The sequence below is a fragment of the Peromyscus californicus genome, unplaced genomic scaffold, assembly GCF_007827085.1.
Source record: "Peromyscus californicus insignis strain IS unplaced genomic scaffold, ASM782708v3 Scaffold_9__1_contigs__length_137607984, whole genome shotgun sequence".
Classification (NCBI taxonomy): Eukaryota; Metazoa; Chordata; class Mammalia; order Rodentia; family Cricetidae; genus Peromyscus; species Peromyscus californicus.
Genome location: NW_026294617.1, coordinates 130225312 through 130242203, shown reverse-complemented (window position 1 = coordinate 130242203; position 16892 = coordinate 130225312). Strand labels below are relative to the sequence as shown.

General features: G+C 44.5%; 1 protein-coding gene across 4 annotated transcripts in view; it reads left to right on the top strand.

The window, feature by feature from the left end:
* Ak5 (adenylate kinase 5) overlaps window positions 1-16892 on the top strand; it is a 193731-nt gene that overhangs the window by 43927 nt on the left and 132912 nt on the right. For all 4 annotated transcript variants that reach the window (XM_052730986.1, XM_052730984.1, XM_052730985.1 and 1 more), the window contains one exon: window positions 6999-7190. In XM_052730986.1, coding sequence (XP_052586946.1) covers window positions 6999-7190 — 192 coding nt within the window. The remainder of the gene's footprint in view (window positions 1-6998; window positions 7191-16892) is intronic.

The window sequence follows — 16892 nt, the reverse complement described above, 5'->3', positions numbered from 1 at the left end:
GAGTCAGAGGTGCACAGCACAGCAACACTGACCTTCTGAGAAAGAGTCTAGTCCACCACACTCACCAGCTGTGTGGAGAGCGGGAGCTCCGAAGTCAAGATGAGCAGCAGAGGAAAGCAGAGACGTAGCACTCCCCTCCTGCCTTCCGTCAAAAGTGAAACACGCTGTCCCTCAGTTGGTGCTTCAGCATTCTGACAGGCCTTGCTCCCTCCAACTGACGTCCACCCATTCTCCCTAAAAGTGAAGAGAAGAGATTGGAGAGCGATGTGACAGTCTCGCTTTCCAGAGAGAGCATTGCCCCACTTTGTGCCCTTTTCTTCTAAGACTGGGGAGCTTAACAGTTAAGGCCTCAGGTTAATTGGGGGAAGAGAGTAGATAAAGAAGATGGATGACCCCATGTTGGTCAGTGTCCCAGTCCAGCATCTAGAATCTTCCAAATTTAATTTGGAAACATCCAGTCAAGACATGAATTACTCACTCCTTCCCACCCAGAAAGAACAGTAGCGGTTCATCTCCTCTCAAAGAGGATGTGGTACAATTGCATCTGCTGAAGGCACAAGCTGAAATACGTGCCGTGTTCCTGAGGCTCACAAGGCTGAGGGCCTCCTGTGACTTGCCTGGTAGAGCTGGCTCTCCTGGTGGTATGCACCCACAGGTTCTGCCTGTGCTGTGTCCTGTGGAACAGTTTGGCATACACTTGTATGGTCCTTGACTAAGGTTTGTCTCCTCCATCAGAGTCAGGACATGTCTGATGTGTGCTTATTGTTATCCTTGGTACCCAAAATAGAATCTCACTGATGACAGGTATGGAAGCTACGAGTGAGCTAGTAGGCAAATGACCATGTACTTCCTCTAGTTGCTATATCCTGGCTAACAACATTTACCATTCTGGCGAGTATGTAATTTCCACTTGAATTTTTGAATTCCTGAGATTTCATGTTTTTTAAACAAGTCTTTTATTGTTTTTAGGTGTTGTAGACATTTCCCACTGGGTAGCTGACTTTTTCTTTTCTAACCATAAGAGAAGTTTAGTAAATCAGACTAGTTTAAGATAAACGCACTCAGGTCTGTGCAGTGATCACACTGTTTGGTGATGGGTTCTATCTAAGATAAACTCACTCAGGTCTGTGCAGTGATCACACTGTGTGGTGATGGGTTCTATCTAAGATAAACTCACTCAGGTCTGTGCAGTGACCACACTGTGTGGTGATGGGTTCTTTCTAAGATAAACTCACTCAGGTCTGTGCAGTGATCACACTGTGTGGTGATGGGTTCTATGTAAGATAAACGCACTCAGGTCTGTGCAGTGATCACACTGTTTGGTGATGGGTTCTATCTAAGATAAACTCACTCAGGTCTGTGCAGTGATCACACTGTGTGGTGATGGGTTCTATCTAAGATAAGCTCACTCAGGTCTGTGCAGTGACCACACTGTTTGGTGATGGGTTCTATCTAAGATAAACTCACTCAGGTCTGTGCAGTGATCACACTGTGTGGTGATGGGTTCTTTCTAAGATAAACTCACTCAGGTGCAGTGTGTCATCTGCCAGATTTTCATGGTGGCTTTGCCCATCTTGTCTCTCTACAGTCCTCATTAAATTTCAGGGGTAACCTTGGTTTCCTTTAAAAGAACTGTTAAGATTAAGAGATGACATTGAATTTATAGATCATATTGAGAAGACTTGACATATTTTGTCATCTCTGTTGGTGGCTATTGTTCTGTGTCTCATTTTATTTAGATATTTAATGTCTGCCCACATCAGTATAACACTCTTTTTAGTTACATGGTGTGTGTGTGTGTGTGTGTGTGTGTGTGTGTGTGTGTGTGTGTGTGTGTGCGTGTGTGTGGCACAGTGCACATGTGGAGGTCAGAGGCCAAGAGTCTCTTTCCGTGTTCACCATCAGGATCAACCCCGGGTCATCAGGCTCGGCAGCATGGGCCTTTTTACTCTCTGAGCCCTCTCAGCCGCCCAAGTGTGGTCTCTGGGACCACCGTTCACTAGACTTTTAAAAGACCTGGACACTGAAATGACTTTCGTAGCAGCTGCTGTTTAACTAGTACGGGTGAGTCATGCTACCAGGGTTGTTCCCCCGCCCCGAAGTCTGCTGAAAGCTGCTCAGAAATGATCTCCATATCATATCGCTCACGTACGCGATGAAGTTACACCCCGAAGAGATGGCTCCACAATGAAGGGTACTTGTTGCTCTTGCACAGGGCATTTGCATTTAGTATGCTCAAACCCACATTCAGAGGTAAACATATGCACAAAATTTAAAAAGAAAATAAAATTGTAATAGATGATAAAGTCCAGTTATCCATCAGATTTCCTTTCATAGTGACCTAGCCCAGACCCTGTGGAGCACCACAGAGGTTTCGCCTGGTGAATGGTTAATGTGTGAAAGAAACCATTAGGTAGGGTGGGGAGGCAAACAGAAGCCCAGTGTTAGCAGAAGTCCTCAGGGACAGCCCCCAGGTCCACCCCTTAGTCGTCAGAACCAGGAACAGGCAGTGCTGGGGCAGAGAACTGAATGTTCCAGTTTTAAAGCCATTTGCCACCAGAGTGCAGATGTTTACAGGTTTGGGGTTAACTCAGGCTAGAGAACCTCCATGCTTTTTCTGTCTTTTAGTTATGTGACTCCGGTTTTTATTCCAACTCTAATTGTCCTTTTGCTTTAGTATTTCGCTTCCTGATTTCTGACGGTGTAGTTGATCCAATTAGAAGTCTCAGGTCTCCTACCACAGCGTCATAAAGAACAGGGCAGAGAGTGACTGCTGGCTAAGAGCAGAGAGTTTTCAAAACAAACTCCCTTTGAGCCGACACTGTGACCGTGTCCTTGCTTATACAAAGGCTGATTCCTCTGAACAGAATTAAGGGCTTAAAATGGAGAGAAGGAGACTGAATAATTACCCATGGGATGCTGGGAAAGGACTCGCTGACTTGATTCAGTGGGGAAACAATATCGACTGTTTCAGATTGTACTGCCACGTAGACGAAAGTGGTGTCCCTGTTTTCGTGCTCATGTATTTTGGATCTGGATGCTCATTCATTCCTTCAGCTCATATTTTCTGAGAAGAAGGGCCAAGGAAAGGTGTGCCGCGGACTGCATGGTCCGTTCTGTTTGGGGATACTGCTCTCCCCTGTGTGTCTCAAGCCAACTTGATGAATTCTTCTTCTGAAGTTCAAGGATGATTTTATTAGATGTTACAGGAAACCATAGTACAGGTTAGCTGACAATCCTAGCAGCCACTGGGAAGGTCAGTGGAGGGAGAGTCACACCTTTTGAGTTAGACATGGGACAGAAACACACAGCTTGTTAAGAAAGCAAAAGGAACTGGATGAGGTGGGCTGTCAATCAAGCCGAGGAAAGAGCCCCAGAGCCCTGCTGCCGCCCATGTATGGTCTTCTGCGGTCCTTTCCGCCCCTCCTGTTTGTATTTGGAGGGTCTCCAGTCTTCCTCTGCAATGGGCTCCTTCCTTACAGCGCTTTTGACAAGCTTTTACAGCTCCTACTCCCCTTCCACACAATGGTGTCTGCTGATTTTTCAAGACAGGATTTCACTGCGTAGCCCTGGCTGCCCTAGAACTCACCCTGTAGACCAGCCTGGCCTTGAACTTACAGAGATCTGCCTGCCTCTGCCTCCTGAGTGCTGGGATCAAAGACTGTGAGGCCCAAGCAAGGGAAGGGCCTTGGCACGGAGGGTGGCCACCCACCCGCAGCTGGCTCAGGTTCTTACTTCTCAAGCTGCTGTGCTGGTTCTCACCGTTCTGTGCTTGGACTTTTGTTTTGTTTTGAATTCACAGTCGTGTGCTTCTCAGTTTGTACCAAGGAAAGACAGCAGACTAATCCCAGTTATAAAATTAAGTCATTTTACAATTTCACTTCAAGGCTATTTTTCTCCACACTGGACTTCCATTCGTGAGAAGAAATTTTATATATGTTACTCCATTTTTCAATAACTCTAAAATGGCTATTTAAAAACTCTACTAATTTAAATACCAGCTTAACAAGCGCGATTTTATTGAAAGTGTAAGATATGAATCTGAAACTGTCTCTGGTATAAGAAGCCAACCGTAAGCGAAGATGTAACATGTAAAACTGCTTATGACCTTGCTGTGTTACACAGAAGGAAGTGTCTTCCCTGCATGTGGAACACAACACAAAACACACTAGAACCAACCAGGTGATTTGAACAGGTGTCCAGTCCTAGGACTTAAAACTACAAGATGTTTTTACTTGCATCCAATACTGACCTGGTACTTCAAGGTTGGGTTTTTCCCCCCTGTATTTTAATATGTAGTGTTATCAAACCAAATAGTTTAATTTGTTTGTCAATAATTGCCATATTCATTACATAATTTATTTAAAGTTATTTTAAATGTGTCCTTTATTATGTCCTATAATGAATATTATATACAATAATAAATACAAATTTTATAGTATAGTATTTTAGAAAAGTATAGTTTTAGCTTCAAGTAATCTCCTGATTGTATGTCATAAAAAGTACAAGTGATCTTCTAAATTTTTAAGGTTATTTATCTGTGTATGTCAATGGTATATGTATGTGTATGTTCCTATATGTCTGCATGTGGAGGTGGTGTGCATGCACGTGTGCACATATGTGTGGAAACCAGAGGTCAACCTCATCAAAGGTCTTCCGTGGTTCTCTCCAGCTTCTTTCTGTTTTTGAGGCAGAGTCTCTCACTGGCCCTGAGCTCACTGACTCAGCTGGCTGGCTGGCTGGCTAGGGAGCTCCAGGGACCACTGTTTCCTCAACCCTAAGATCAATGCCACACTCAATGCCTGGCTTCCCACACGGGTTCTGGGCATCTGAACCCAGGTCCACACGCTTGCATGGTAAGCACCTTACTGATGGAGCCATCACCCCAGCCACACATGGTTTGTGTTTTTATTCCTTTCTTTTGTTTCTAAAGTACTGTGTTGGAAATCTCCCTCTTATTTAAGAAAATGGGCTCAGGAGGACTGAAGTTTGCCAAAGGACAAACGCCTGCCAGGTGGCAGATTCTGGTTGGAAACTCAAGACAGCCTCATTCTGGATGCTGCTATCAGTCCCTTTCCCTGTGCAGCTGTGATTAAAGGCTGGGGCCCTGGAGGGAGGGAGGCGGAGGACCGCTGAGGACAAACCAATAGGTGTGGCGATCCCTGGGATAGCCTGGAGTTCCATGCGGGCTAAAAGGACACCAAGACCTTAGGGCTTCTAGATCAGAGATGTAAGAAAGGAGCATTGCTACCAGAAGAAGAGAGAGAAGGAGGGAGGGGAGAGGTGGGAAGGGAGGGGGAAGGGGAAAGGGAGGGTGAGGAGGGAGAAAGAGGAGGGAGGGAGAGAGGAAGGGGGAGGGAGAGAGGGAGGGAGGAAGAGATGGGGGAAGGGAGGAAGGGAGGGAAGAGAAAGAGTTTACTGTGATTTGGTTTAGGTGAAAAGGTCCTAAGATCAACTGTGGACTTTGCTGAGTCACAAGCAGCATCAAGACTTCCGAAAAGGACTGTGACAAAAACGTTTGCAAACACAGGACCCAGGGCTGTTGAGAGTCAGCGGAAAAAGCATGTATTTGGAACCAATGCAGGGTGCAGATAAAAGCCAAACAGGAAAGCCGCTGCAAGAAAGCAAGCCTAGAGAGAGGAACAACATGATTGAAGACTTGGAAAACAACCCTCCCAGGAGGTCGAAGAGGAAAAATTATAGGGGGGAAACAACAGCATTTAAAAATTATGTCGGAAGAGACCCAGAATTACACTGAATAAGGGAAATCGAGAGCTAGGGAGCATGGCTGAAGTGTCTTGAGTTTGTCCTGGCCACTTTCTTTTATGTATGTAGTCCTCAGGATAATACACAGACATCAGTTCACACATCCACATTAGCAAACGAGGATACGAATGCCTGGAGGTTCAGCTCTCTGCCCTGTTTGGTCCTGACACAAATCCTTCCAGCCTTCCAAGTCAATTCTCTTTTTCTCCCTTAAGAATCTTATTTTATGTTGTCTGTGTGTGTGTGTGTGTGTGTGTGTGTGTGTGTGTGTGTGCGCGCGCGCACGTGCTTTAGTACCATGGCATGCATGAGGAGGCCAGAGGGGAACTTGGGAGGTGCTTTTGTCTTTCCACCATATGGGTCCTGGGGACCAAATTTAGGTTGTCAGCCATGCTGATAAATGCCTTTACCACTGAGCCACCTCACAGGCCACAGAAGCACTGTTTTTTAAATTGGAGACTCTTACTTTAAACCACGACCTTTAACTTCTTCCGGTGCTCGGCAGTGTATTGCATTCCCTTCCTCGTCATGATACCTTTTAAACACACCAGTTCTCGGTTACATAAAAACACGGTATTTCAGGAAGGACTCTGACTGCCCGGCGCTGTGTGGCAGGGAAAGGAAGAGGGTACAGACCAGGCAGCCCCAGATTCAACTTTGACCTTAGTGACAGTGTGAACTCAAAGCAGTTCGGGTTCTCAACGCCTTGTTCTGCTCATGTGTGAAACAGACTTGATGTTTATTACCTCGTAGAATGCTATCAAGCTTAGTCATAATATGAGGAAATAGTTCAGCACTGGCCTTTAGCATATGGTAGCCAGCTTTAAAACGAGCAGACAGTGGTGACAGAGGAAGCGTGGATTTGCTGCAGACAGCTGTGGCCTGGTGATTATCTCTCCTCCAAAATCAAGTGGTGTATGCTCTAACAAAGTGCAGGCTGCATTGCTCTTTATTCAACCTGAAAACTTATGTGAGCGTAGACAGAAAAGATGTTTTCTGAAGCATAAAGGGCCACCGCATACTGCCACATGGGGTTGGCCGTTATTTACAAGGACTGCAATGGGACTAGGTAGCCCTGACCTTGTATGGATAGCAGCTCGGGAAATACGATGGAAAAGGCATGAAGAGCCAAGGACGCGGCCACTGCAGCGGAGCCACTGGAGGGTTGTGCTGCTGTCCGTGGCTGTTGCCTGGCACCTTAAACACCTGTCTACCTGTTGTGCTCCCCACAGATCTGCACCCCTGACCTGGTGGTGTTCCTGGCTTGTGCCAACCAGAGGCTCAGAGAGAGATTAGTGAAGCGTGCAGAGCAACAGGGACGGCCTGATGACAATCTGAAAGCCACCCAGAGGAGACTGGTAAACTTCAAGCAGAACGCTGCCCCGCTGGTGAAATACTTCCAGGAGAAAGGACTCATCATGACTGTAAGTTGGCCTCTGGGGCATAACCGCACAGAGTGACCTTTCAGACTCTAACTGGTCCATGTTCTCACTTAGGAATTCTGATTTTAAGAAGTGGCTTTGGGGACAATGTGCAGTATCAATTAAAAAAATTTAAAGCAGTCATTTTTACTAATGTCCCTTGATTTCGCCATAATGATTTTTTAAAGCCTTGCATTTTTAGTTTGATTTCTATGAAAGAGAATGTGTTGATCTTGTCTACAGTTCCATATCATCCAAGTTTAAAGTGTTTTGCAGCAACAATCTGGGTAGTTTTAAGCAACATTTGCCCATTTCTCTGTTTACCACACAATATCAGTAGACTTCTAGACAGCAGTTGGCATGGGATGGTAGGAGACGAATTTTTAGGTTGGACTTAGTCGTGTTCTATATGAGATAACAGACCCTGACTCTGCCATCGTTTCCTGATGGTTAGACTTGGTGTAAATGAGAGCTGGTGTTGAAAGGGAAGGTGTCCATCTTTCTGCACCTTCAATATAGTGCAGTGTATGCACACACATGTCAGTATTAACATCTTCCTACATAGCCAGCTGGTTCTACGGTTACTGGTATTCAGTGTGCCAACGGAGGATGACGCTGGGTCTTCAGGCCCCTCATTTTTTAGACTATGAGCCTTGAGAGGTGAAGGCCCAGCCTGATTGACAATGTGACAGATCTGATTCAATATTAAGTCACGGCAAAGACAGAGACCATAGGCCACAAAAAAAAAAAATTCCTCATGCCACAGAAGGCACGGCGGCTTCCTGGCAGCTGGACTGTGGTAGGCAGCATCAGACTTTTCTGTCCTGCCCTCTGCCCCTTCACCCCAGACTAAGAGTTCTTGCCTAGTGGGCTGGCATGCTCTGCTGTGAATCTGGTGAAAACAATGTACACCCTTCCCATTTTTCAGTTTTTATGTAGTGACTGAAGCATGTTCACAGAACTCCTGTGACCTAACGATGCTTGTGGTAAACCGTCTCTTGGTTGAACTAAGATGCCCTCAGAACTAAAGAGACAGCTGCAGCATTTGGATGGTAATCCTCTCGGTCTTGATATATTTATTGTGATTTATGCTTTGAGTCAGAGTTGTAAATCTGGTCTGGAGATGACGTCCCATGCCAGAGGTCATTTATGTTTTGGCTTAAAGCAGACATTGAGTTCTAGGAAAGATTTGGGAACATTGGGGTGGGTTTTTCTATGACTCTGTGTGTATGTATGTGTGTGTTATGTGTGTGTGTGTGTGTGTGTGTGTGTGTGTGTGTGTGTGTGTGTGTGTGTGTGATATATGTGTTGTGATGTGTGTGTATGTGTGATATGTGTGTGTGTGATGTGTATGTTTGGTGTATATGTGTGTGTGTGATGTGTATGTATGTGTGATGTGTGTGTGATGTGTGTGTGGTGTGTGTGTATGTATGATGTGTGTGGTGTGTGTGTGATGTGTGTGTATGTATGATGTGTGGGTGTGTGTGTGTATGCTTGGTTGTTGTGTATTTTTCTCACTTACTAGTACTGATTTCTGCCTTGTGCTATGATAAAAGAAATGAACCCTGCAGACTAAATCCCAACGCAAGGAGCAGAGCCAGAGTTTTAATTGATATGTCCACAGTTTAAAGGTAATACCGAGTGTCCTGATGTCTCCCTGCGTTCCTCATCAAAGCTGAGCAGATTTCCCAAATGAATGCAGAGCGGGGAGTGGTAATTTACTAATAGTTTGCATGGAGGTGAAATGCCATTGCCTGTAATTGAAGGAGTCAGTAACAATAGAGCTGGCAGCCTGTGACCTCACTGCTGAAACCAAGTGAGCTCTAAGATAAATGCCTCTAATTACTGGGAGAAAACTTGCCTCACAAAGCCACCTTTTGGAAACTAGGGAACACAGACTGAGCTCCCGAGAGTATAATTTGAAAAAAATAGTCTGACAAAGACATAAATCCTGTCTCCTGAGACACGTGTTCTCTTCCAGTGCTGGGATCACAGTTCCCTTTCAGAATCAAACTTTGGTGGCACTGCTATTTTTAAAGATGAGCTAAATAATAAAAACAATCATCTTTATTCATCCCAGTCATGTTAAGATTTTAATAAAAAATCTATTAGTTAATAGGTTAGACTCGAAGTTTTCCTCTTCTCTGTCTCCCCTCCAGCCCCCTGCCTGGGCTTCTACCTGCCACTCCTGATGGATTCCTTTATTCACTTAGTAAATAGTCACTCAGAAGACGTTCCCCTGCTGGTTGTTGGGGTTGCAGGCCGAGGGAATAGCTCAGACTATAAGAGTGCTTGCCCAGTTCAGAGCCTGTCTGCATTTGCTTTTGTTTGTATGGTAACTACTATAACTAAAAGCAACTCGGAGAGGAAAGAGTTTATTACACCTTTTGTGTTATAGTCCATTATTGAGGGAAGTCAAGACAGGAAACTCAAGGCAGGACCTTGAAGCAGAAACCCCAGAGAAGTGCTCCTTTCTGGCTTGCTGTCCTAGGCTTGTTCAGCTACTTTTCTTATACAACCCAGGTCCACCTTCCTAGGGATGGTGCTGCCCACAGTGGGCTTAGTCCCTTCTACATCAATCAGCGATCAAGAAAATGCCCAGAGACCAGTCTGATGGAGGCGATTTCTCAGTTGAGATTCTCTCTTCCCAGGAGTGTCTAAGTTTGTGTCAAGTTGACAGTAACTAAGACAGATACACAGCACCCATGTGTAAAGTACTTGTAACCTTGTAACTGAGAGTACTTGTAACCCCAGCACTGGAGGTGGAACAGAGACAGGAAGATTGCTGGAGCTGGCTGGTTGGCCAGCCAGGCTAGCTGGAAAACAGAAAACTCAGTGAGGTCCAATGAGAGACCCTGTCTTGGAAGAATAAGGCAGAGAGTGATAGTGTAGGACAACTGACTTCCCCAGATGCACAGCACATGCAACTATGCACACACATGTATACACCACACACACAAAATAAAAGAAGAGTAAAGGCTTTTGGTTTCTTCATTGACTGTTTCAAACTCTTAGACATCGCTAACCCAGGACATCATGTGTTCCCAGTACAGGAAGAGTGTATAGTTTATGGGGAAATGTATATGAAACATGAGCTATGGATTATGAGGACTGGTGAGTCCCTGAATGTGAGAATGTTCAGGGATCTCCCACATAGTCTTTGCATTCTCGGGGACTGGAATTCCCTGCAACAAACAGAACAGACTCCTTCCTCATCCATATGTAGGGAATTAACCACTGGTCTCCAAGAAAGCCTCCTGAGGACCACTGGTCCTTGGAGTTTGAAACCTCATGTGGAATCTCAGCTCCTCTGACATTTAATATCATGATGTCCCACAAGGTCTGCCATAGCTGGAGAGAGGGTGTGAGCTGCCTTGCAATATTATACAGAGCAGTAAGAGAATGGATGTGACGTGATGATGGATGACAATGTAGAGACCATGTTTAAGGTTCACCAGATATCTTTATTGCATGGTTCAGATGCCAGTGGCATCACTCAACACCTATGTAACCTGCAGATGGCATAACCTTCTCTGTAACTCACATACCTCACCTGTAAAGTGGGTGCCATCCTCCACTCTGTCCCATTGTGCTTATGAAGATTAACTGGATGACATATGTATAAAGGGTCCCTAGATTGTGGTAAGTGTCATTTAGTTAGTTGACATCATTTCATGACTTCTGTATCTCTTACTTTCCCTTCTGCCCCTCTAATGCTCTTCTAGGGTCTAAAACTCTCACTAGCAAGACCACGTCTTTTGAGGAAACTACTGCTTCTCCCCAAATAAATGAAACCCCAAATTAATAATTCAGGGTTCTAAAACTTCATGGCAACTTATTTTTATCTTCAAGTATGCCTGTTGATGAATTATGAAGTTGACCCAATGGCTTTGTTTGTCTGTTTTGTGGTGGATTGAACCAAGGGTCTTGTGTCTGCTAGGCAAGGCCACTACCACTGTGCTATGTCCCTGGCCAGAAATTTCTTTAACAGCCACGTTGCCTACATAATCAGGATGTGTCTGAATAGTGTAGTTGAATTGTAATGGACCATCAACCCATTCTTTTCTTTTTCCTGCTTCTTCATTGACTATGTATCTGTTGGTAGCTGTGACTAAAGAAAAAAATTTTGTCTGAAAAGAGAATTTAATAGTCAGAGATTCGGTATGCCACGGTCTGGTCATGATCTTGCCAACATTCTTCCTGTATCATTTTGTTTGCAGGTTGAATTTAAGTGACAGGAAATCCAAAGGCTTGTGTATTGGGTCTTTGTGGAATTTTTTCAATGTGTTGACTTTTGCTCACCATAATTATTAGATATAATTTCTGTTCATTCTTTATTGATCCTTACATTTTTAATTAAAGGGTAGGATGTTGGGATTTTCCAGAGTTTGTGAAATGTCTTTCATGAGGATGTGGGTATTTGGAATTAGGGAAGTTGCTTATTTGGTGTTGACTAAGTGAGTGGCTCTCAGGACATGTTGGGCACTTGGACTTATGAACTGTGTTACTGCTGAATAATAAGTTCCCTTTTATAGATTTTTGAAGTCTCAATATAATGTTTGCTGTTATCTTAATTTAAAAAGCTTAAACAAAAATGAATTAGTTGGTCAAGAAGTCTTTGTAATTTTGTTCCTTAGCTTTTATGATGTTAGTGGTCAAACCCAATGCCTGTGGATGTGGGACAAACACTCTATCATGGAAACGTAGTTATGTATAGATATGAAGGACTCCAAAAGTGTATTTGCAAGACTCTTATTTTTAAAGAAAGAAATGTTTGAAGTGCTTGAAAATAGAAGGCAAAATGTTCTGTCAGTTATTTTCTGCCATGCATCAAGCTTTGTGCTTTGGGCATCTCGCCAGGCTAGAAAGACAAATGACTTACCGGACTGAACAGAAGCTGCTTCACATGGGTGATGATTAGGGCCAGTGAGATGGCTCAGCCAATAAGGGTGCTTGCCACCAAACCTAACAATCTGACCCCCTGGCCCCACATGATGAAAGGAGAGAACCCACTCTCCCAAGTTGTTCTCTGACCTCCACAGGCATGCCATGGTATACATGTACACACACATGTGCACATCCATACAAACACACACACACACATACAAGCACAGTAAATATGTAAAATATGATTTAAAAGATTTTATTTTTAAAAATGTGTGATAATCAGTGAATGTCTGCTTTAGACGGTGAATCAAGCAACAGCCATTTTCCTTGTGGACATAAGAGAATATAAGAAAATACAAGAATTTAAAATGAGAAGTAAGCTATAGTTGTAAAATGTATGAAGAATCCTCTTAATTCATATCAAAGTTTACCAACTGGATTTCTTCAGACAACAAACGGATAGGCTGAAAAATATTAAAAGCAGGATTAGTTCTTGTTTACCAACACCAGCTTTCCTGAGAGAGCAGACGAGTGATAGATCCAGTCTATGTTCTCTCATTTCAGTAATTATCTCACACAATTTCGGGATTTTTGGTTTTACAGAGTAGGAGTATTAGAAAAAAAAGAGTTCTCTATTCTTGGCATTCTTTGAAGTGAATGTATTTATTTATTCATTTTTGAGACAGGGTGTCATGTGAACTCAGGCTTGCTACATAGCTGAAGGTGACCTTGAATTTCTGATCCCCCTGTCTCCATCTCCCAAGCGCTGTTCTTACAGGCATGTACCACCATGCCCCCCGGAATATGCAGCGTAGGGTCTGGAACCTGAGGCCTGTTGATTGTTAGGCAAGCGTGCTACCAATTGAGCTACATCTTCATCCACTGACATGAGTATTTTCAACATGTGTGCCCTTCTCCCCTTCTCTCTCTCTGTCTCTCCCCCATACACATATTCTCTCTCTCTCTCTCTCTCTCTCTCTCTCTCTCTCTCTCTCTCTCTCTCTCTCTCTCTGTCTCTCTCTCTGTCTCTCTGTCTCTGGCTCTCTCTCTCTCGCTCTCTCTCTCTCTCACACACACACACACACACACACCATAAATTAGAAATGATTCTGCAAATCAAGTCTCCAAATAAGTATGTGACTTCTGACAAAACAAAAAACAATAAATAAATAAATAAATAAATAAATAAATACCTCCAAACCTCTGCCCAGCTTTTCTCACTTTTCTGTGCCTTAGGGACCATTCCATCACCATGTAGTATCAAAACAGGTCACAGAGGACACAATCCTGTTAAAGCCACACTACTGGGCTAAGGGTATGTCTCAGTGGTAAAGTGTTTGTATGATACAGGGAGGGGTGGGAGAGGGGGTGATGCCCAGTGAGCCACCTCATTTCCCACTGGGCACTGTCCTGAGCCCGGAAAGCTCCCTTTGCATTTCACTTCCTTCATTTGCTGTACATCACTCCTTTTCAGTTAGGAGAGCTCCATACTCCACATTTCAAATTTACCACTGAAGCTGTAATTCCCATCCCACCAGATACTGCTACCCAGAGGAAAAGTGAACAGGAATAGTTACTGCTTTCAGACTGCAACAATGAAGAATTATTCTTTGATTAACTTTGAGTTTCACGGGAACCAGCACTAGCATTCAAGATGCAAACACACCGATGTGGTTTGGATGTGAACTGTCCCCACAGGCTAGTGCATTTGCACACCTGGTCTCCAGCTGCTGGCACTGTTTGGGGAGTACTTTTAAGACGTGGGGTCTTCCTGGAGGAAGTCCGTCACTGGGGCCAGTCTTTGGGGTTTTATAGTCTGGCTTCGCTTCCTCCTCCCTCTCTCCTTCATAACTGCCAGGACCGCCTCATGATCATACAGCCATGCCTTACCTGTCATAATGGGCAGTAGCCAAAATATACCTTTCTCCCCTCACCTGACTTTCGTAAGGGTATTCTATCACGACAGAAGAGGAACGAATACTCCTGCCCCAAGAGTCTCCGTGCTCAGCCCCTGGGGATCAGCACCCTTTCCATTGGTGTCACGGTATAGTGTAACTGAAATGGAAACAGAAATGCTTAGGAAGAAATAAATCTAAGCAGCGCCACAGTCGATAAACCACCAGGAGACTCGGCAGCTGCCTCATCTTGAGGAAGGCACAGAAAATACTTGCTAGCATCTTGCCCAAACAAACCCAATCTCCCAAAATTACCAGGAGGAAAATTTTGTCATGCTTCTGAGTAGGTGGACATTGATGAATTTGCAGCATGTTAAGACAGTGAGCCACATTTCTTCTTTAGTACCATGGCTTGTTTTCTCTTGTTCAAATGTCCATTGTCATGTAGCCAAAGAATTCCTTCTCATTCCTATTTGTTGGATTTAGTAACTAAGAAAAGTGTCCCAGTACAGTTCTTAAAGTTAACAAATTAGGCCGAGAGATATAGAACAGTGTGTGAGCACATCTAGATATGTGGCCACTGTGATGGCTCGTCTTCATTGCGAACATGCCTGGGTTTAGAATCACTGAGGAGCCGTACCTCTGGTGTTTCCAGAGGGTGTTTCCAGAGAAGTTTAGCTAAGGAGGGACAACCCACCCAGCATGCGGTGTTTGTCATCATCTTATGTGCTGCAGCATGTGATGTCATCATCCTGGGCCGCAGCATGTGGTGCCATCATCCTGGGCTGCAGCATGTGATGTCATCATCCTGTGGGCTGCAGCATGTGGTGTCATCATCCTGGGCTGCAGCATGTGGTATCATCATCCTGTGGGCTGCAGCATGTGGTGTCATCATCCTGTGGGCTGCAGCATGTGATATCATCATCCTGTGGGCTGCAGCATGTGATATCATCATCCTGTGGGCTGCAGCATGTGGTGTCATCATCTTGTGGGCTGCAGCATTTGATGTCATTATCCTGTGGGCTGCAGCATGTGATATCATCATCCTGGGCTGCAGCATGTGATGTCATCATCCTGTGGGCTGCAGCATGTGATGTCATCATCCTGGGCTGCAGCATGTGGTGCCGTCATCCTGTGAACTGAGGTCCTGGGTAGAATGAGAGGGAAAAGGGAAGAGGCCAGCTGCGCAGCAGAGTTCCTTGCCCTCTGCTTCCTGTTTGCTCAGATGTGAGGGAGTCACCGCCACATGCTCCTGTGCAGGAACTCCACCTTGCCTTTGCCACCAGGATGGCTTAAGCTGTGATACTTCTCAAGCCATGCCCAAAATAAATCCATTTACTTAAATCACTTTCTGTTATATGTTTTGTCATTGCAACAAGAAACGAATGCATCCCTGTCAATTGTATTCCAGTTGCTCAAAATATTAACTAAATGATTCTTTCTGGCATGAAACACAGTAATACTGGAGCCTCAAAATAACATGAAAAATACTTATTTTTTGACCCAATAAAATAAGATATTAAAGGATATTGATGTCTGGATGATGAGAATTTGTCAGACCCTACAAGGTGTATGTGGGTGAGTGGGGGTCTGGCTAGAGAGTGCTACCTCAGGCAAGTGCCATTGCTGCTTCAGGAGGCCACACCTCTGTGTGGCGCAGGGTTACCCTTCCCACTGACCAACTTACACAGGTCTTCATAAGTACAATTTTTCAAAAGCCAGAACGTAATCAAAGGATGAATCTGACGACTTTCATTAATTGTCACTATTGTGCACTCTAAAAGATAAAATGTGATTCCTGTTTCATTTTGTGTTCCTTTACATTAAAAATAAAACAAACCACTGGACAGTGAAGCCATTTGTGCACAACGCCACCATCCACACACAGCAAAGCAAGAGCCACCATCCTGGGGTATAAATTCTGCTGGTTCCTAAACAGCATCAAAATGTGGAGAACAAGCAGAGACCATATTTATAGTTCCTGGCATTCTGTCTCTGGAAGAAGCACGTGTCCCGCCGTCCTTCTCCCTTCCTGAAGCTCACACAGCATCAGTCATCTTCACACTCCACAGGCAGAGAACAAACCAAATGACTCAGTGAACGCGTCTCCTCTCAAAGTTAGAAAAGGAAGTTGATGCCACCCTATTGCTCACTCCCAACAAGAAGGACTCTTGCCTTGGATCCAGTAATCTCATTGTGTTGGGTTACATTGGTGATGTAAGGATGGGCTTTAAAAATGAGTCACGTTTCTGTTGATTTTTATTGGCATAGACACTAGAAAAATCTAGTCCAAAAGCCCTACTGATGTTTTTCAATTATCTTAAGTACAAAGGAAGGCCTTAGTATGATAACTATAAAGCAAATGATTTGAATACAATTAAGATAATATTGAAGGGGCTGGAGAGATGGCCCTGCAGTTAAGAGAGCTTACTGCCATGTTGAATGGTTGGCAAATGTCTGTAACTCCAGCTCCGAAGGATCCAGTGTCCTCTTCTGGCCTCCCCAGATGGACAGACAGATAGACAGACAGACCGACAGACAGACAGACAGACAGACACACACACACACACACACACACACACACACACACACACACACACACACACACGGCTACATCTCTAGATAATAGCTTCATCAAAGCAAAAACTTTGACTCTCAACAAACGTTCCAGCCGTCAGGAATCGAGTCTTCATTTACTTTAAAATGTTATGAAAAGCCTGGGTAGATAGCTCAGGGAGTAAAGTTCCTGCCACCCAAGCGAGATCCAGGAGGATCTGAGTTCAGATTCCCTCGAACCATGTGCAACCAAGCATGGCAGTGCGCACCTGTGGTGGTTTCTGAGAAATGTCCCCTCCCCGGCTGGGGCCACTGTGGAGTCTGTAGGAGGCAGTGTGCCACTGGGGGTTGAGGGTTTAGAGCATCA